This window comes from Platalea leucorodia (genome assembly GCF_965183815.1).
Source record: "Platalea leucorodia genome assembly, chromosome: 3".
Taxonomy (NCBI): domain Eukaryota; kingdom Metazoa; phylum Chordata; class Aves; order Pelecaniformes; family Threskiornithidae; genus Platalea; species Platalea leucorodia.
In genome coordinates this window covers 601874-623116 of record NC_138825.1, presented here as the reverse complement: position 1 = coordinate 623116, position 21243 = coordinate 601874, and the positions used below count along the sequence as shown (strand labels likewise).

Here is a 21243-nt window from a genome sequence, read left to right as displayed (position 1 = left end):
TGTTAATGTGTGCTAATAATGCTACTACAGCCATCCAGTCTACCATGTGATGCTATTGTGCTCTGAAAATTATCTGTAAATGTGTCACTGGGTGATTGTATTTGTTGTCCAGTTAGTTTCGAAATAACATGTGCTTTTCCTCGAAATAAAAAGGTGGAATTTCTGATAACCAGTCCTGAAAACTTGCCCAGCATTTAATAGTAAAGCTAGATCCTTTCTTTTGTATTGTGATATCTATCATTAAAAAAAAAAATGTCAACAAAATTACATGTTTCTCTTTATGTATGCAACTCATTATCTCTGTATTAGTGGATTTACGTGGCTATGGAGAAAAAAATGTAATCTGAGTACTTTAGGATACAGAAGTAGGGCTGTGGTAGATATTAAGAGGCTGTATAGTCTCCGTCACTTTACCAAGGTAGGACTATCTGTATTTTTATTGTTCCGGGCTAGTATTTCTCTAGCTGCTAGTTAAAAACTCCAGTGATGAATGCTTTACAGTTTCCCTAGGCAACGTATTCCTATGCTCCACTTTTTGTACCATGACAAAATTTCTTGTAGCATCTACTTTGCTTCGGTTTAAACCCATTTTTTCTTACCCTATTCCGCATGGATGTGGAGAACAGATCGTTTTGCAGCAGACTTATTCACGTTGGAGAACTGCTACCATGTCTTTCCCAGTCTTATTTTTCCTACACAAATCGTGGTCGTTTAGTCTAATCTTCTGTTGTAAGTCGCAGCTCCTGAATTTTATGGAAGCATAGCAAAGGCAGTGAAATATCGTCTAGCTGTTGAGTAATACATCACCTGGGAGAGGAGAGAGCACAGTCTGACAGAGCTACCACAAGAGGAAAAATGGGCTTTAATTGCCAACAGTCTATTTTACTAATTCTCCTAATTCCCACCCACGTTAGGGATTAACACAGACATTGAGAGAGTCTGGTTATTCTATTTAATTGTCTTCCCTGTGTTTGCTTTAAGAGAATTTCTTCTTTGTGAGAAAGAAAAAGCAAAAGCATTTAGTAGTTGCCAGCATCCAAGTCTTGAAGTGCTAGGAAACAAGGCCAGCTCCAGTACATATTATCCACAGAAAATACTGCAAAGTAATTGCTTTAAGACTTTAAAAAAACCCTTAAATCTGCTATAGGAATGGAGCCCCGCAGGGATCAAACTGTGTATTCCTGTAAAGAAGGACAAAGCTCTGAGCCACCTAATGGACCTCGGGAGCTGGCCCCACTGTAAGCGGTGGGCTGCACCAGAAGACTTGCAGAGGTCTTTTTTAACGTGTAATCTTGGTTCCATGCTTCTGCACAGAACAGTTTCGTTTAATTTGTCACAGCTCTTTTGTAAGCAAGCATGCATTTCTGTGCAAATCAGCATAGGCTTCTTAACAAATTTTACAAAACTGTAGCTAAGAGTGGAGGCAAGATGCGTTTCACAAGCACTGTAAAATTTCTGGAAGATTGATAATTCTCTAATTCTTTGAAAATGCTGATGGATGAACATGCATTTGAAACCAGTGTTTTGAGCATGAGCGTATATCCAAAGCAGTTCTAAAGACAATATTAAGCATCCTGCAAGAACTCTTACAGCCCTAAAAGCGTCGATTTCTTGACATTCCAGTTGTGAACCTTAGCTGTGGAGGCCCTGTACTGAGATACAGAAAGAAATTCCTCAGTCCGCAGAAGTCCCATGTTGATTTTGGCAGCCTTTGCACGTGCAGACCACAACTGGCGCGTGTGCTCGAAAAGAAACACGTGCCTGCCTGCAACACACTCCTGAACAAGAAGAAAATGTATTTGTTTCCCCACCTGTCGATACTGCGCTTTTGAATTCTGCGATACCTGGTTAACAGAGTTGTGATCAAATGCAACGTTGCCTCCGAGATCGTTGCAACTCTCAAGATCATCACAAGTATTTTAATACTTGCGCTTGCTCGCTGAACAGTGCATGCTGGGCTTAAGTCCTCACTTCAGATGATTGGGGCGGTATGTCCAGGTTAAAAAGATTATTTTATATTTATTACTTCTTTCCGTTAATGCTTCTTATTTTCATAGCAGCGTGTGAGAGGAAGGCAGATGACGATGTTGTCATTCAGTACCTGCTCTATTTTAATGTTTGCTGCAATACAACTATATATGGTGTTAGAGGACGATATTACTGGGAGGAGAAGATTTTATCATGTTGCCCATCAGGATGCAATGGGGGCCACAACTTTTTTTTTTTTTTTCTTGCCTTCCCCCTGCTTCCATCAGATCGGGTTGCACGGATACTATCTGGGAGCTAAGGTCCCCCTTATCTCCAAAATCTTTATGTCATTTCTGTGGTTTCTTCTCTGCTTATTTTGCCTACAGACAGGCAAAAAGAATTCAATACCAATCAGTGTGCTTGGCTCACAAGCTCCAGAGCTGAACAGAAGGTCTTACCACCTGCTGGCCAAGGAAGTAGTGCAGCAGGCCATAAATTCTGTGGGCTGGGGAATTAAGCAGATGCAGTAATCTTACTTAAATATGTTGTTATGGTTCTTTATTTTTAGTGAACACAAGAGGATAAATTCATTTCTGGTATAAATTCACAAGAATAAGTGCACTTCCACTGAGGATGAACTTGGCCCCTTATTTTTGTGCAGCACAGTTGTAATTTGCAGTTTGTTTTCCTTTATTTGACGTATATGCTGACATATTATATTACTCATTCGGGGGGGAGGGAGGAAAAAAACTCTCCAAATAAGTCTTAGCCCTGAAAGAAATCTTTTCTAGTGGAATAATCAAAATTCAGCTGATACCTTTTGTTGCTGTAGGGTTCAGCATCAGTGGTTCTAAACTTTTTTTTTTTTAATCTGGCCGTCTTGTGGCAAGAAGGAAAATCAATCATAGTAACAGCATCCTCCCTTCCCCTGTCTGTTCTACGTAAATTGTACCTAACGGTTTTAAAATGAGCTGCAAAATTTTGAAGTGATTTATTCCATCTTCTCCATTGTCATAGCAGAACTTTTTCAATTCAGAAATCTGGTTGCAACCCCATACTGAACTCTTGCTCCTTCGCTGCAGAAATTTGTTAGCTAGAGCTAGATTAGATTTTTAGCAGCTAATCTAACTGCTGTAGGGGTTTGCAAAGTGGGGACAGAGCTGTGCTATTGGATTTGTCCAATTCATTTGACTCCAGGACTATAATTGCACTTATGTCTTACAAGGCTTTTATAGCCTAGGGCTGGCGAGCAGCAGAAAAACAAATTGGCAGTGATACAGTAAGAGTGAAAGGGAATGAAAGGCACACATTATCAGTCTCCAGGCAGCACTGTTCTGGCAGGAAGTTTCTCGGTTAATTTACAAATAAAACTTAGATTTTAGGATGGGTACACTGTCAGCCAGACAATGGGGATGTCAGGCCCGACTGTTACTTAGCAAAAGTAGCAGCCATGCCTCCCCAAAAGCAGAAATTCTTCAGTCAAACAGACGACTCCTCTCTGGAGCCAGCTGGCTGTGTAATGCAATTAGCAGGGAAAGGAGGTCAGGCCATTAGGTGTGTACCGTGACCAGTGTCAGCGGCGGCGTGTTGCCTGGCAGGCAGCGCGCAGCCTGGCCGAAGCGGGGAGCCTTGAAAACTATTTGCTCAAGCGGAGGGGAGCAGCGGCGCTCGGCGAGCCGCCCAGCACGGAGGCTGGCCGCGCGGCTTCGGGAGCTGCCGGCTGCGCTCCGGCGCCCAGATTAGGGCTGAGGAAACGCAGACCAGATATGATTAACGACAGCGTGACGCACGTCAGGAGCTATACATTGACCCAGCTTCCAGGCGCTGAACGCTCGGCGTAGCTGAGACATCAAGCTGTGGCTGTGCCCGAGCGTGTGCAGCTGAGAACGTAGATATTTTGTTCGTGTTAGCGAAACTGGTTTTATGTGCAGGCTAAAAATTCATGCACTGTCAGCTCACTCGGGGAGAAGAAGCAGTTGCAATTTCAAGAGCTGCCTTCCCTGAACGTTTGTAGAGAGACCGCTCAAGTCAGCAATAAACTTAAAAAAAACTACTTGTGGTTGAGCTGGTCTGTTGTTTGGTTTTGCTTTTTGATATATATCTTATTTCCTCGCTGCTTTGGGATTTTTTTTTTTTTTTACTGTAGTGTTTTCTTTTTTTCCCCGCCCCTAAACTGCCTGGAGAGCACGGCATGGCACTCTGGCTCCAAACGCATCCTCCGCGTTGCTTTGGACCCTTAGGCAAGACTTGCTTACGTCCTTCAGGGTACCGAGTCTGCCCCACAGCTTATGTTTTGAATGAGCGACGCAGGAAAACAGCAGCTGGCTTGTTGTCACTGATAAGATTATTATAATGTTTTTCACCAATGAAATTATCTTTCAAGATCAACTGTTTTTGATTAATACCTATTTTATATTTGGAACATTATACCTTATAAAAGCGATGATTAAGGATGTATGACTTCAAAACAATGATAGGTAGTAACTCAGGCTTTACCATGAGTTACTGGCATGCGATGAGGATTGCAGCAAAGGTAGTAATTTATTATCACACGGTGTTTGCAAGATTTCGAGCCATCGCTTCCCGTCTCAAACAAGCACAGCGAGCCCCGGTTGGTCCAACTTCTCCCTGTTTACTGAATTCTGTTCTCTTGGACATGATATAAGTACGAAGTGTTTTGGGATTCTTCAGTATGAAAAGTATTTGATTATTATCAGCGTACTTCCTCGTGATTTAAAAAGGGTCTCTTAGGCAGTATTTGGACATATTTTGATTACCGTTTTTATAGCGGTAGGTGCTGTTTATCACTCCAAAAGCAATAGGGGGCAAGGCAGTACAGAGCCTTTTCTTCACGGTTTGTTCTTGTAGAAAGAAGAGCTGTGTTCAGTTTGTGAATTGCCCTGTGCAACCGGACAATTGCCTCACCTTACAGAATTCTGTTTCCATATTTATTTGTTGGGCTTTTTAAAGCAGAGGTTGCTAAATACCGCCGTTGTGGGCTTTCTGTGTGCTGCGAAGCTAGTGCCAGAGCTCACCCTAGTATCAGGATGCGCTGGGTTCAGCCTGATAAATTGTGGGCACTGCTTGCAAATGCATCGCCGTTGGGCTGCTCTGAATACAGCTGGTGTGAGCTGCGTCCTTCCTTCGCTCAGCTTCCATAGAAAATTACAGCTCCGCTTCGGCTGTGTGCGGAATAGCCTTGCCAAGCACTTAGATCCTCGGCGTGTATAACCTGTTGTGCACAAAGTCTCGGAGCCAGACACATTTTTGGGTTTTTTTAAGACAACTTTACATCTTGCCTTCGATCGCTTTTAAAGGTCACTTAGCCGCATCTGTTCACAGAAAGTGAAATCAGGATTTTGTCATACATGGAAATTACTGCTTAGTTTTGTATGTATCAGTCTGCACCGTGATACTATCAACATAAGTATTTTCTTGGATGTTGCTTTATTTTTAGTGAGCAATTAAGAAAATACAAGAGAATGCACAGGAATCGGGATGACCATGAGAACAGTAATTTGTACTGATTTTTTGTACATCTAAGAAGCTCTAGTAATAGCACGGTTAATGTTTCCGGGGTTTTATAAGACACAAATAGTTTGTATTTTCTTCAAACAGAACTGAAAATGTCTTTTATTTGTAGGTGTGAATAAAATACAACTCCTTATCTTCTGTTTCATTTAAAATAAACTGAGAAGCTAAGTCACTCTATGAACTTAGCTTTATTTTACTCTGCTAGAGTATAAACTATAAGCAAAGTTCACAGTTTTAACTGTTTGGTTCTCGTAACGTATTATGTTTTTGCCATGTTTCTCTGGCAACTAGGGTATAGTTTGCCACCCGATATGTAGGAGTGACAGTCTTTGCTTTTAAAGGTGCTACCTGGCTCTGAAGAGGGAAAATTCAGGGGCACAATATAGGCTGGTAGACGGCGTATGGAGATTACGGAGTTGTTATTTACCAATGAAAATCAGCAGCTTCCCCGCACAGAGAGGGAAGAAGGCAGAGCTGTGTTTTGGCTGCTTTGTTAGCTCTATTGTGCGCAGCGTTCCAGGGGCTAGCACCGAACTGGGGGGGTGGTCTTCTAAGCTTTAAGTGGGACTTAAATTCTCTTTATGCTTTGGGCTGGCATTCTGCATGTGGATTAAATTTTAACTTTAAAGCTTACAGTTGAAACTATTGTGCGTAGCTTGTACATGATTGCCAAGTACTTTTTGCCATCTGTTAGATCACCTCCAGTTCCTCCAATAACAAAGCAAACACGCAGGCTTTCAGATGCATTTTGTATATGTCACGTTTAAATTTTATCCATATTTTATGCAACTCTCCTCCAAATAAAAAGGTAATTCCCACAGTATTTCCCATTCTTCTCCAGCTCACTTTGCCCAGATATTTTGCGTATGTTTTCAAACAAAATTCCTCCCCAGACAGAGTCAGCCAGGATATATTTATAATAAATTCAGTAATAGTGGTTCACGATGGAAAGTTTCTTGACATCCTGAGTTAGGGCATTTCACGTTTCTGTGACAGCTACCTTATTGTAGCTGGAATATGATGTTCTGTTGGTCGATGTTTTGTTCTAGTAATTCAGATTTCCCTCTTAAATTATTGTAGGTAATGTACATTTACATATTGTGCTAATGGCTAGTTTGATAATTACTTAATTAAGCCATCAGACAACAATGCGTTCTGAATGCAGCAAATTATTTAGCTGATCTTTTCATGAGCAACTGGAGAAAAACAATATTTTAACTTTTTCTGTAATGAAATATTTCTACTATTGAGCATTGTAATTCAATTTGTAAGCCATGACCCCTCATAAACTGTTGTTATCACTCTGATTAATAAAGAGCCAATTTGCTGTTGCAGCTTCGTCACTTGGGAAATGATGAGGTTCACATCGTCTGGTCTGAACACACCAGGAACTACCGCAGAGGCATTATACCAACAGATTTTGGAGATGTTTTAATTGTTATTTATCCAATGAAGAATCACATGTTTTTCATAGAGATAATGAAGAAACCGGAGGTATGTTTTTGACTGCTTTATTGGATCTATCGTAGTGTTATGCAAGTGACCAACAGTTTTGTTACTTACAGCTCAGTGTTTTAGAGTTTGGGGTTTTTTTTCCAGCAAATACAAAATACAGTCTGTCCATCTCAGTTTAAAAGTACGCTCAGCAATGAGCTTTTATTTTAAAACTAGAATTATTAATAGCTATCGAAATGGTTACTAATTCATTTTAAATTCATGCTTAGCGTTCAAAGAAATATTTCCGAATTCTCAACCCATAGGAGTTATTGTACAAAGAACAATGTTTAAAAGCATTGTGGATTTCCAGCGTGAGGCAATAAAAGCAAAATAATAAAGATTTAAGTTCCTTATTTGCTATTAATTCACCCCGTAAGGGTTGGTTCCTGTTGTACGTATGGTACCGTGCATAACCTCACATGTTTTTGAGACCGTCGTCATAATCTGACTCAATGGGACGATGTAGGCATTGGATATCCTTACATCAAACAAAGTTATCTGAGGTGTAGTATTTTCTGTTTAAATCATTGTTATGCAACCACATTTTAGACATTTTTTTGAAAGAATGGATTTTTTTTTTCTTTGCAAAATGTCCGGGGTGAGTGTATGTACATCTGTGTGTATCTATAAAAAAGCTACTTTAATAAATGCTTGTCTGGTACATTTTGGATGCAAAAATGTATGTAAAATATACTTTATGAAAGTAGTCAGTGTGATAAATACAGTTTCCCTTCTATGTGGGACAATATTTGTCCAAGAGAATAACCAGCTGTGGAAAAATGCATACATCAGATGACATATTTACCCGCTGTATACAATATTTTTTGAGCTGTGAATGACAGCTATTATATATTAACAACCAGTGGTTTGCCAGTAGCCATTTCAAACTTGAAAATTTTTTATAAATTGAAATAGTGGGGTTTTCCCTACACTTGATTTTGAGCTCTGCGATTTCCTTCTTGGTCATTTTAGCTCTTAATGTTCCATCAGGAAAACCAGAATTTAGCGTTAGGAACATGCTTGAAAATTCTGTGAACCAATCGAGAAAAGCTATGTCATCTTACATATTAGTCAAAAATACCCAACGGGCAGAAAGAATAATAGCTAACTGGAAATTTAGTGTTATCCCTACATTTAAAGTACAAACCATTACAATGTAATAAAATTAATCCAGACATTTCCAGGGCAAGTGTGGCTGACCTTTTGTTCACCAGCTACTGACCCCAGGGTGAATGAAAGAGGCTTGCAGAGAGAAATGTCTGTTGTTTGGCTTCAGTCCCTGGTATTTAAATTGCATTCCCTAATCAAATGAAAAGGCTGTCCTCTCTATCAGGTTACAGAATCCATGGCAACATTTGGCCTTTTATATACATAATGTTAGCCTTTTTGTTTGCATCTAAGTAGAGACACCTGGAGCAATGTTAACATTAACCGATTTAGCATTAATAGCTTCATTATATAAGAATTTCTGATCAGATAGCTGTTACTTTTGTTATATTGCTTCAGCTTGTATTGTTTTCATTTTTTATCTCCCTGCTTGGCAACCGGGCAATGATTTGCAAATTTTTTTTGTCTTGATTAATTAAGCAATATAATTATCAGGAACCGTGATGCAGTCTTTGCTCGACAAAGCTTCTGAGGGAAGACAATAGTAAGTCTGTTAGTGTGAATGCATTCCACGCGTCACAGATGCATGAGGATATTCTGAACAATGAGACGAAAAGCTGCCTGCAAAAGAGGACAAAGAATGCCAGGCAGACTCTACACACTGCACATACCGCCAGGGACATACTGCGGGTTCCCTGGGACACAGATGCCTCGTTAGATTGCAGCTAGTCATCAGAGATTAATTCTCAGCCATTTGGTACAATAATTTACCCATTCCCCACTCTTTTAACTAGTGCTGCTTGCTATAGAGGGGAAGTCTTTGTGCTCAAAAGGTTTATTTAACCTTGCCTACTTTTACTGCGTGCAACAGAAATAATTATTTTTTTCTTGGAAATTGTAATGAAGCAGGTGTTTGCAATGGGCTGAATATTAATTTTTATTTCACGGATAACTTGCATTGACATTTGGAGTACTCAGGGAAGGGGATATTTCCCTTACTCTTTTTTTTTTTTTTTTAATTGACTCGTGTCGAAGCATAATACATTTTTTGTAACCATTCAAAACACTGCTTCCCTCCAATGGGTATTTAATACCAACTTACAGAAAAGTATTGAGCAGGGAGCACGTCCCTATGCATTCAGTTGGTCTCCCCCCTCGAACTCCTCGTTAAGGCAGAGCCCCCTGTACAGATGGAAGCTGACGATATGCGAGTTCCATTGACTTTAATGACCCTCCGCGTGGCCGGTAGATCTGCTCGGGAATTAATAATTCCAAGCTTTGTGTCCATGCGGGCGTACGGTCTGGCTGCGCGCCCCTCGTGTGGCAGCGGGCTCTGCGGCGCCCGAGCCCGCCGGGGAGCGGCGAAGGCTGCTGGCTCCGCTGCCGCTGCCAGGCAGGGCAGCGATGCCTTCGCAGGTCTCCAGAGGGTGAGCCCCACACATCGAAAAGCTGTGAACCATTTTGCACAAACACTGCTCTGGGTTCTGGTTTCACGCGGGTTACGCTTACTTTTCTTTGGTAACGTCAAATCAGTCGCTCTCACACAAAGCCACTTCCATCCTTTGCTTTGTTTTCTTTTTCCATCTGCCAGCGTATGCCAACTTTCGGTCGTGAAAAATGTGTACTTTTTGACAAAACGTGTGCCTGCGACACAGTTCTTGAAAGAATCTGTTTGATTATTTGAAACACGCTTGGAAAAAAGCGTGTTTCCCCATTTAATGACAGTCACTCCGAAGAGCACCCACTGCGCTCTTACCGGTGCGCTGGGGGGACGGCGGTCGGGGATGCGAAGGAAAGCTCTCCGCTTTTAGGGTTCAGCTTGAACTAGCCTACTTTCCTGTTTCAAAGGAGTTTGAGAGTAAAGTATGATGTATTGGAGTTTGACTATTAGACTTTCAGAGAAAACAATTATTAAACTTTTTGTTCTAAAATGTCAGACAGATTGGAGATATTTCTGATAAATTTGCTGGAGAGTGTCCCCTGACAGATTTTTTTCCATGTGAGCATATGTATATATGTTTATGTACTATATACACCCACATATAAAAAGTGTATTAAATATACACACCTTGTCTATATTTTAAGTACAGAAATTCTGTAATACTGTGTTAAAGAAAATCGACTACACTCCCTAGGCTCCAGGTGGTTTTGAAACAGTGAAACAAAGTCCTGTAAGCAAAAATTGTTTGTCAAAAAGTCTGGCAATGAGCTTCCCTGTACGGCAGCAGATGTAAGTGCCAATTAAATATCTGGTATTGGTATGTCGGTATAATTTCAATACTAGTATGTGCTTAACCTCCTTATTTGTACTTATGTAAAAATATAGTTTTACATTTTTTTCTCCTTTTGTCAATACTTGTAAACAGAGTCGTGTTAAATATTTCACTTTGAAATGTTATTGCTTAAAGAGGAAAAACTTGATGCTCTAGAACATTATCGCTTTGGTCACATAGGTTTTCTTCCTGTCCCCTCTCTTTCCAGCTGCCTAGATAGTAATGCTGGCATAAAAAAAAAAGGGAAAACCACTATGGAAACATTTTACACTAATCTGTTTTTGGGGGGGTGGGTAATTATTTTAAGTAAAGGAATGACAAAATAACTGTGTGAAAAGACAGCTGTCATTTGCAGATGTTATATTAAAACCAAATTTCTTCTGTAATTCATTGCCACTTCTAATTAGAGGAATTCCCTAGATGCAGGGGATTTATATTATTCCCTTTGTCCATTTATTGAATGACTGTCACAGTCACCCACAAGCAGTTGCAGAAGAATAATAGAGGGTATTTATTTATGTGATAAGCCCCTGTACAGATGGAAAAAAATCCATAGCTTAAATATTGATAATTGCTGCTAGCTTCTGTTTAGGGTTTTGGTTGGGTTTTGAGGTTGGGTTTTTTTTTTTGGTTTGGGGTTTGTTTGTTTTTTCATTTTGAGTTTGTGAAAGGGAAATGAGTTTGACTACTTGTAAATACTAAAATTTATTATATATTTAAACATTGAAATTTTCTGCGTTTGACATGGCAAAGTCTGTTATGTGTATGCAATTCCGGACATTTTTTGCTTTTATAAAGTGTCTTTTACCTAATATAGCCTTTATCTGAAGAGCCATATGTCACCAAATGGCATTATTTGGTGGTTTCCTCTGGAGGCACCCCCGAAGGAACAGCGTTCCGACACCTTGACGTGCTGTGCTGGGATAGACCTGTTTGTGCCTCTGAGAGGGGGTAGTTTTCAGCCATCTCCTCTGCCTTCCACAGACCTCGTTATCTTCAATCAGCTCATTTTTTTTTTTCCCTTCAGTGAAGTCCGTGGAAGGAGTTTATAGAGGATTATCTGAAACAAATACTTCTTTGCAAAAACTCCTGCCAATGTTGGATTCAGCTAGTGAGTCAGGGTCTCCTGTTGGGGATGCAAGACAGAAAACAGCTCTCACTATCTACTCAAAATGGAATATCGATTTCAAATTCGGCGATGAATTTTGTTCACGTGCATAACAAGCTCACGTTTACCCAGTTGAATATTCTGTGAAACGTGCATGTACATGTAAAGTATACTGATGGCAATCATGAAAGATTTAAAAACTTAAATTAGGGGATTAATATCACACTGGAAGTTTTGGTGTGGAAAACAATGCGGTCATACTGTTTTACGGCAAAATAACATACGGGTCTTCTATAGTAGGTCTGATGCTTATTAACCCAAATGTCAATGATATAATGCCAGCTACGGTGTGCTGTGCTAGCAAGGGTACCTACCGCCCGTGCTGACCTGGCTGCAGTGGCCCTGCAGCTGCAGCCCGTGGAGGTGGTTTGTTTCTGTGGTGTTCTGCTGTGCTCGGAGGGGTCTCTTTGTGCCCGTCATCTAGAGGGGAGACCTGGAGCGAGCTAACGCTTGTCATGCAACCGAACAACTTCGCTGTCTGCAGCGGGGCGGTGTGAAACTCGCCTCCTCTTGCCTGCCTCAGGCACAGACGCCCTGCTGTGAACACCCCCGGGGCGTCGGGCTTGTTGTTCCTGTTTGTGACTGTGGCAGTTGCTCCCATGCTCTACGCTAACCTTTCAGCTTCCGTTGGCTCGGCTTTACAGGCGTTGTTTTTATTTGGGTCCACAGGTGCCGTTTTTCGGTCCTCTCTTCAACGGAGCAATCGTGACTGCAAAGCTGCTGCCAAGCCTCATATGTGCCACGTGCATCAATGCCAGCAGAGCCGTCAAGTCGCTCATCCCGCTCTACCAGAGCTTGTATCCTTTCCTCCCACTGGGGCAAGGCTCCCCTTGGTAGGGTTCTTACTTCTGAATGCTCTTCTGCGGAGAGGTAAGCTTTAGTGAAAATCCTTCCCATTTGATTTTGTCGGAAAAGGTCAAAGCTTTCTTCACACCGCACTCAATGTTTTCAGTCGTTCGCACCCAGTTGCCATCCAGTGTTTTAAAAATAAGGTCATAACATCACAAGAGTGTTCTCACCAGCGGCTTCAGGCAGTCTCGCTGGTGGTGGACTTGGACTTAACACTGATGCTTTGAACTGTAAGTAATGATAATACTCAACTTCTGTTAGCGTGAAAGAAAATTATCTACAGCGTATATTAAGCTAATACACAGAGCTCGGTTGTATTCTTATCTTATTCAAAGAAGTAGTCCAATTGACTTTACTTGGACTTATTAATGTAATTAGACAGAAGGGATTTGGCCTCAGATACAGATGTTTCAGTTCCCGAATTCCAGTTTTATTCCGGCCGTGTCTGTATTTGGGCGTTGTCAGAACATACTTTCTGTCGGTTGCTGGAAGGTAACTAGATGGTGTGCTTCTCCGCTGCAGGAATTGCAGCACAAACTTTTATTCTTGTGTGATATACAGACTAACAGCGTTATTACTGGTTTGCACTTAATCGAGGATTTTCTCATAATGCCATAAGTATGCTAGAAACATTTTCTAGCTTGTTGTTGTGGTTTAACCTGGCAGGCAGCTAAACACCACGCAGCTGTTCACTTGCTTCCCCACCTCCCCAGTGGGATGGGGGAGAGAATCGGGGGGAAAACAAAAAAAAAAGAAAAAAAAGTAGAACTCATGGGTTTGAGATAAAGACAGTTTAATAGGACAGAAAAGGAAGGGAAATAATAATAATGATGGTGATAAAAGAATATACAAAATAAGCGATGCACAATGCAATTGCTCACCACCCGCCAACCAATACCCAGCCCGTCCCCGAGCGGCGGCCCCCTGGCCAGCTCCCCCCAGTTTCCGTACTGGGCATGACGCCATAGGGTATGGAACAGCCCCTGGGCCAGTCGGGGTCAGCCCCCCTGGCTGTGCCCCCTCCCGGCTCCCTGTGCACGGGCAGGGGATGAGGAGCTGAAAAGTCCTTGATTTAGTGTAAGTGCTACTCGGCAACACCTAAACCATCAGCGTGTTATCAACACGATTCTCATCCTACATGCAAACCACAGCACTATACCAGCTACTAGGAGGAAAATTAACTCTATCCCAGCCGACACCAGGACATTTGTTAATCGCATCGCTTATCTCAGGACCAGCACTCGCTGCACTTGATTTCTTTGGGGAGATTTTGAGTTGAGTATTTTTCTAACCATGTGACTTTGAGAGTGAGTTTGTAAATGACTTTTTTTGATCTTTGAAGGAATGTTGATTAATTAGTTTGAGACGCACATTTTTAAAACACAAAACGTCCTCAAAATAGTGTTCTGTTTTTTTTTTTTTAAAAGGCTAAATTTTATCCGTTATACTTTGCAAAAGTCATCAGAAATTAGAAGTAGCATTGTGGTTAAATAAATTTGTATTTTATTCACTTCATTGTGTACTCGTTTTACAACAAAGGCAGTTGGTGGTGGTAGTGTAAGCAGCTGAATGCAATGCACCGGCCGCAAAACCGTGACCGTACCTAACAGATGATTCAAAACTTGCCAGGTTTTCCACTTTTGTTTGATGAGAGAGATCTAGCTAATTGCTAAAATTCTTCTATGCAGAATTTAGCTTAATCCATATGCTTCTATAGTTAATGTATACTAATAAAAGTATACATTTATATGTATAAATGTAGTAAAATGAACATAAGTCAGAGCGGTTAGTAAAATGTAGTGTAGTAAAATGAACATAAGTAAGAGCGGTTACAAGAATGAAGAGATCCTGTGTGCTCCTTACTGCTACCCCAGCACCTCGCTCCGGGTCGGAGTCCTCCGATTCCCGATCCTGCTCATCTTTTGGCTTGCAACGTTTTGTGAGCGAACAGCGCTCCCCAGCCTGCTGTGCCCCTGCTTTCCGACAGGGTCCCTCCGGGTCCCTCCTTGTCCCCGGGGAAACGCGAGCAGCACAAATATGATCGCACATGCCACTTCTCAGCATATGTTGGAGGTCTAGCTGAAACAGCATCTGTCCCCAGATTCTTTTCTTCCTTTTTTGTGCCTGCTTTTGCACCAGCGATATCTGTAGTGAATCAACTGCCGCTTGTCTGTTTGATAAATGAAAGGGGATTGAGAAACTCCTGAAACTGGACAAAGATAATGTGGTGGGAAGATCCCTTCAGGATGACACTGGAGTGGGAGAAAAAGCTATCCACAGCTCTTGCTATAGATAATGAAACACTTTTTTCTTACAGCAAAGGTCAACGACAATTATCCCCTGTAAGCACAAAGATATACTAACATTTTTAGTGAGCCAGAAACTGGAATGTAAATGTCTAGATGTGTAACGGCGGTGGTTGAACCTGTCCAGTGCAGCAACGCTGCTGTGGAGCTCCCAAAGGGTGCCTGCGCAGTCAGTGACTTTGTGTTCGCTTTGCTGGCTGCTGCGAGGAGAGCAGGGCGACAGCGGACCCAGCAATCCGGACAGTAAATGAAAGGGGTTAGTAACTGTCAGACTGGAGATGCAAGGAACTTGAAGGTGAAATAACTCAAAAAAATTTCAACAGAAGGGAGAAATAAAAAGCAATAATCCTGGAAAAGTAGCGAATGATGTTTGGCAGCACGTTAGACCTAACCTTGCAGTTCGGGTGGGCGCAGAAAAGCTTGTGTAAGGCAGAGCGGAGGAGCGGGCCGCCGCTTCTGTTTGTCCCACGGGTCACGTTAAAAGTCGGCGTCTGTAATAAGGGTTAGTAGCTCAAAATTTGCTTGATTCAAGTGTGGTTAGAAATTGATTGAACGCTTCACCTGGTGTAAATGGTTCAATGGTGCTAAGGCACCGGGTCCGTGGCGCTTGCGTTGGAGCAGCGGCGGGGTGTGAAACGCCTGCCGGGAGCCCGCTCCCGCCGGAGCGGAGTCCCATCCTCGCCCCCGCCCCGCAAGGTGCGAGGGGAAGGAGCCGGCGGCCGCGGGAAGCGCTGCCGGCGCGGGGTCGCGTGCCGGGGAGCTGGGGCAGCATCTTGCCGGCAGTGACAGCTGAAGTCACTTGTTGGAAAGTCTGTAAACTCCGGTTACAGCTGCACTTGTCAGGGGCTTTAAGGGAAGTGTAATCAGCCACAGAGATTAATTTGCATCTCAATTAGGAAAGAGTCAGGAGGAAGCATAGGGTCTGTTGCTGGAAGGTTGTGGAAGAAATCTCATCAGGCACAAAAGGCTCCCAAGTCTCGGCGCTCCAGCGAGTGGAGGACAATATCCGAGTCCGGTTTCCATGGGGACCAGGGCCGCAGAGCCGCGGGAGAATCGCGCTGTGCGCCGTAATCGCTTGGTCATGATGACACAAATTCCACTGTCGTACCCAAATACACTTTTCTGTTGGAAATCCCTTTGAAAATGAGGAAGGTAACTATAGCAGACCACATCAGATTTTTTAGTCTATTTTTTATGTTTGTGTAACTGTTTCTGTTTTAAGGAATTCATTAGGGTGAGAGAAATATTCATTAAAAAATAATTAACTGTATTTAAACTTTAGTTTAAAGCCATTCTGGCTACAAGTTCTTTGTAAACATCAAATGTCATGCGATGGCATTACACAGGAGCGAGACCAGGGTAGTTAATGCATAGCTCGGTTGTCTTTTGAATGGTTAAAGCTCAGTTGTCTCTGAGTTGCTGCAATGTTTACATGGTCATGGATGATTATACATTAGTATATGTTGGAAATAACCATTTTTTTCAGGAGCGCATTCATTCTCGATGCAATGAAGCATTGAGACCGAGCGGCTGCAGACCGTGCTAATTGGTGCTCTCACCATCCTTGAGTAACTGTTGAGTGTGAGGTAATGTGTTTCAGCAGCCTCACCAGTCTGCTTTTTCAGGCGATAATTTTTATTTTAAATACGCCTGTGTATTTTATGGAAATCACAAACAATAATGTGGTTTCAATTATCTAAGAACAAGGAAGAATAATATTTAAACTTACTAAAATTGTGGTATAAAAACGTATATATTTAGGCAAGTTTTTCAGAGCATTAAAGCCACCTTTTTATGTGCTGGGGAAAGGAAGGAACAACTAATCTCACAGATGAATAATTATGTATCAAAGTGAAAGTTCCTCTTAATTAAGCCCAGTCAAAGCAGAGGTTGCTAATTGTCAGCATTTAAGAGTAATGCGAGCCTGGAAGCAGGATGCCTTAGGAGATGAAGCCAGGGCATTCGTCATTTGTGCTTCGGTGCCGTGCCTGGGCAATTGCGATTGGGTTGCGCAGGACCCCCTAAGCAAGGCTCCGCTCTGGTTCCAGTGATACCGAGTATGTCAAAAAATGCTAGGGGTGATGATATAAAACCGCATCTTTGTGCTCTCTCCCAGCTTACGTTACATGAGTTGTATGCTGGAAAGGATTTTTGAACGCTTGTACGTTCTGGAGTCCCGGTCGCCCTAAGCTGCAGTAGCGCACATCTTTGGGAGCTGGTCTTATCTGTAAAGATAAATACTGGGGGGGGAGCAGGGTTTGTATTTAAGTCTTTATTAAGGGTCTGATTTACAGCTGCTGTTTAAGCTGACAGTTTTTACGCTTAGGTGCTAGTAAACCTCCAAATATGAAAATGTAACTAAGTCTGCAGGTGTCAGGCGCTTTGGTTGGTCCATAATTTAATGTTGGTCTCCAAAAAGACTTTGGGATTTGGGGATAGGGATGTCTGAGCAAAAAGCTCCCCTTCGAATGCATAGGGAAATGCAAGTTGGACTACGCAGAGTCCAGATTGTCTTTCAAAATGGAGTAAGTTCCCTTGCTCCTTGAATTAAATTGTTCTTGTTTAGAGATTTGTAAGTTGGTCTCAGGTTTTTCTTATGAACTTTCATAACCAGGATGCTTATTCTTTTCCATCTCACATGTTTCATAATAACAAGAGAGGTAAACATCCTAGGTTTTTTATATCTTTTATCATCTACTTTTTAAAAAAAAAAAAGTGTAGTGCAAAATTATCTTCGCAATTAAGACAGCCGTTCTTTAAACTGCATTGGCTGAAAGATGGTACCAGACCTGGTTTGTTTTAGAAAACCATGTAAGTGTAAGGTGGAGCAGTGCTTTCTGAGCCTTTTCACCTGCTTCTTAACTGGAAAGAAAAAGCTTCTCAGAGTTTGAAAAATGGCCACAGTGATGAAGAGGAAACTGGTGAATTGCTGGCACGATCTGCGGAGTTTGTGAAGCGGCCCCGTGTACCTGAATGTAAATGCCTGCATCTCTATGTTTGCACTCTTCTGCTGAAAAAAACTGCTTTTTAATTGAAAAAGTATTCTGATGTTATTTGCAGTATCTTACTACTGTTTGGTTCTTTTTCTCCACCGCTGCAAATAACTATCGTACTTCCAGCCCTGCCTGGTCTCACGAACTGAATTTGAAGGAAAGCAGGAGATGCTGACATGTCTGCAATGCCACCCTAGCTCCCACCAGCTGTTGTAGGCGACCTGCTGGAGGGGGCAGAGCGTCCCGACGCGCAAGCGTCGCTTGGCTTCTTGCCTCTGTTCTTCGCGGATTTCTCGTAGGCTTTGAATTCTTTTTGTAGCAGTTTAAGCTGCATGTGTCTTCCTGCGAATGAGTAAATAGGGAGTTAGTTCCTGTTGGGGTTTATTGAGAGTGAACATGTTTATTATAAAATTATCTTTTTAAGCAATCTCATTTTTAGGATAAATTGGTTTGGTCTTATGGAAAGAAAAGGGGGTTGTTCTTATTCTGCCTGTTGATTCCTGCGTTTTTTCCATACTCTTCTATAGCATCTTGATCAGAGTATGGTGCTGCGTTGCTCTGCAGGGGATGAGGAGGTAACTGACGGGGTGGGCGTGCAGACTCGTGTCCGTCAGTCACTGTTTTTGCCATCAAAACTGTCCAATTTCAGGTAGCTGTGCCAGGGTTCTTGGAGATGTAATCCTAACAGATCTCTGATATAAGCTGTGCTGCTTCTGCCTTTTTTTGTTAATATAAATACAATTATATAAGGGCCAACCTAAATATTCTTAGTCCAGTGAGAAGAAAAAAAATGACTACAGTGGCAGGTTGTGGCGTTGTTTTCAAAGTTGTTTGCATTATTTGTTGCTCATTCAGAGAGAAAACCTTGAGGGTAAAAGAGGTTTAAATTCTTCTTAAGTTTACCATGGGTGTTCATAGTACTTTGCTGCACCGTGGTGCGTCCGTGCGTTAGGCGCTGAAGGTGCCTGTGCGTTCGAACAAACGAAAAAGAGCACGATGGGGATGCAGACGCTTTACATAATATCTGAGCACTGGATGTCACCATTTCCCTGCTTACGATTTGCAATCCTGTTTGTGGGCCAGAAGAAAACACAGCCCTTGCTTTGCAGAAGTAATTTGATACATGAATAACTCTCAAAGTTTTATCCGCTGTCATAAATATGGTATGCGTACTTTACTGTACCAAACCAGTAGTTCATTAGGATAAAATCAAAAGAGCGTCTCAATACATAACAAAAAAAGATACCCGTAACTTTAATTCATTGTATTGCATCCAGATATTAACACATCTACTATATATTAGTATGTCATGTCTGGAATCAAGAAGATGAAGCAAAGAACATCAACTTTGAATTCTGAATTAATTCCTTTTGTTGGTTTAAGCCCATTTCTGATTAACTTAATGTAGAGCAACTGATCTGCTTACCTGCTTTGTCAGAGACTAAAGAAGAAAGATATTTGCTATGATGGACTTAATTGTGTGAATGGCTATCATGTATTTTGTAGGTGCACGTAATGTCAGATGCCTGAAAACGCATTTTGCGTACCTTTCAAAATGTGCGTTGTTGAGCTTGCCTTTGGAACTCGGCTTTGGTTATAAAGGGGTGCTTGATCGTGCCGTGAAAATAAAACAGAAAGCCTGTTACTCTTTTTAGAGAAGGGTTCACAATTTGTTCCCTTTATTTCATCCAAGGAATTTATGCCCTCAAGCTATATAGATGCTGTTAGAAATTACTATGAAACTCTAAAGCATGTGTCAGAGGAGCTGTGACAATTTATATGACACGGCATCTGACGGTTTTCTGCCGAAGTGATCGGTTCTGGCTCGCAGGAGCGGCTGCCTGCAGTCGGTCCTCCGCCGCTTTGTCTGCGGAGAGCGGCAGGCTGAGCTTGCCCTCCTCGCTTTTCTGGCGGTTGCCGTAACCAGCCCTCGCGCGAGGGGCTGAGTTTCGGGCAGAAGCGTTCGGTGCCGCCGCAGCAGTCTCTGAGGGATGCTGATGGACGCGGCGGTGGCTGTACGGGGCGGTGTAAAGCGGCACTGACCTTCATTCTGCAGCGCAGCTCCCCGCTGGAGCGGATCGATGGCCGGGCTGTCTGTCTCTGCGGCTGCCTTCCCTCCTCGCAGCGAGAACCTTCTCCAGGCAGCGATCGATGCCTCTAATCTGCTCCAGCCTGTAATAAGTCATGCGAGGCAAAGCTTTTAGGTGGCATTACATGGGATTGTGGAGGCGGCTCTTCAGCTCTTATTCATAGCGCTCTTCATAGACTTGCAGAGAAATCTACTGCATCCCGCTTGCGAATATATAAAGAGTATATAATGCTTCTGCGGATTTAAACTTCGCATGCTGCGGAATGATGTACGGACACAACGGTTTTTAATTTCTATACTTTTGTGCGTGCATCTGTACATACTTGTCCCTGTTCAGTCCCTTGCTAGACACGCGTCTTGTACGTGCGTCACTGTGAGCTGCTGGTGAGCTTCCCCACTTCACAGAAGGCAAGGGAGCCAGCAGCCAAGTTTGCATGTTAACAAGACAATTTATTTTTCTGCTATAATGTGGGGCATCGTTACTCTTCTCCACAGCTGGAAGCTGTAAAGATCACTGAGGGTTGTTGAGAAAGTCCCAGGCTAATTCTGTAGCAGAGTTTCAAGCGGCACTAACTGCTGCCCCTCCTGATGATCTCTGTGCAGCAACCGTACTCTTCAGTAAGAGTAAATAAATCCCAGCAGCTTTAAAGGCTTTTATTTGCTAAGTGATTTAATGGGGAGCTCCAAAAATGAACCTGTGGTTAAGTGACATCATGAATGTAATGTTTTTTTAAAGGAAAAGTGAATTTGCTGTGATATATGTCAGAAATAAGGAGAAGAAAGAAAACAAACAAACAAAAACACACACAAAAAACCCCCCACCAAAACCAAACTCACTCAGCCTTGGATTTGTTAATGATGCACATGTGCACTAGTTGAAAACAAGCTTCCTTCAATACACAGCCATGCCTCTTTAGCCCCCACCAAAGACTGGAAAGTCATGATCTTGCTGAAAATAGTATGGTACGTAACGTATAAGCAGCAGATCGGGAGTGGGAGTTGGGAATTTGAATCCTAACTCTCCTCTGCCATGGAGAAGGTGCTGCTTTGAATGAAACGCTTGGTTTCTTTGTTCCGTTTCTTCATCGGTAGTGTTTGATTTGTTCATGAGTAATTTTGCAAGAAACTGGGGTTTTTATTGAAGTGCTGCTTTAAACTTGTGTCCTAGCGCTGAATCAAACTTGAGTTGTACCAAAGGGTTCACATACCACTGCCGCTCTTGAGGTTGCTGGGAGTAACGTTTATCCAGTTTAAATCTGTAAAAGCACAATATAGTTCTTCGTATGTTCACAAGCAAAACGCAGCGGATTTCTCTGCCAGTCTGCGAAGGGCACCATGAGCAAGGGCTGAAGAGGGAAACGTGCGGATTCTGAGGTTTGTACCGACTGGCCGATAGCTCGTAGGTGTTCACGGCGTTCCTAACGGGGTGCTTACAGCAGCCCGACATTGGCCACATTTC

At 42.3% G+C, this 21243-nt stretch overlaps 1 protein-coding gene across 7 annotated transcripts in view; it reads left to right on the top strand.

Annotated features, from left to right (window-relative positions):
• RALGAPA2 (Ral GTPase activating protein catalytic subunit alpha 2) overlaps positions 1-21243 on the top strand; it is a 135449-nt gene that overhangs the window by 73462 nt on the left and 40744 nt on the right. For 6 of the 7 annotated variants that reach the window (XR_014227753.1, XR_014227754.1, XM_082307650.1 and 3 more), the window contains 2 exons: positions 6838-6996; positions 12217-12344. Coding sequence is in view for 5 of the 7 variants with exons in the window: in XM_082307650.1 (XP_082163776.1) it covers positions 6838-6996; positions 12217-12344 (287 nt within the window). In the remaining 2 variants the exon portion in view is untranslated. Of the gene's footprint in view, positions 1-1623; positions 1688-6837; positions 6997-12216; positions 12345-21243 lie in introns of those variants that run through there. The other variant, XM_082307652.1, reaches the window with a different exon arrangement.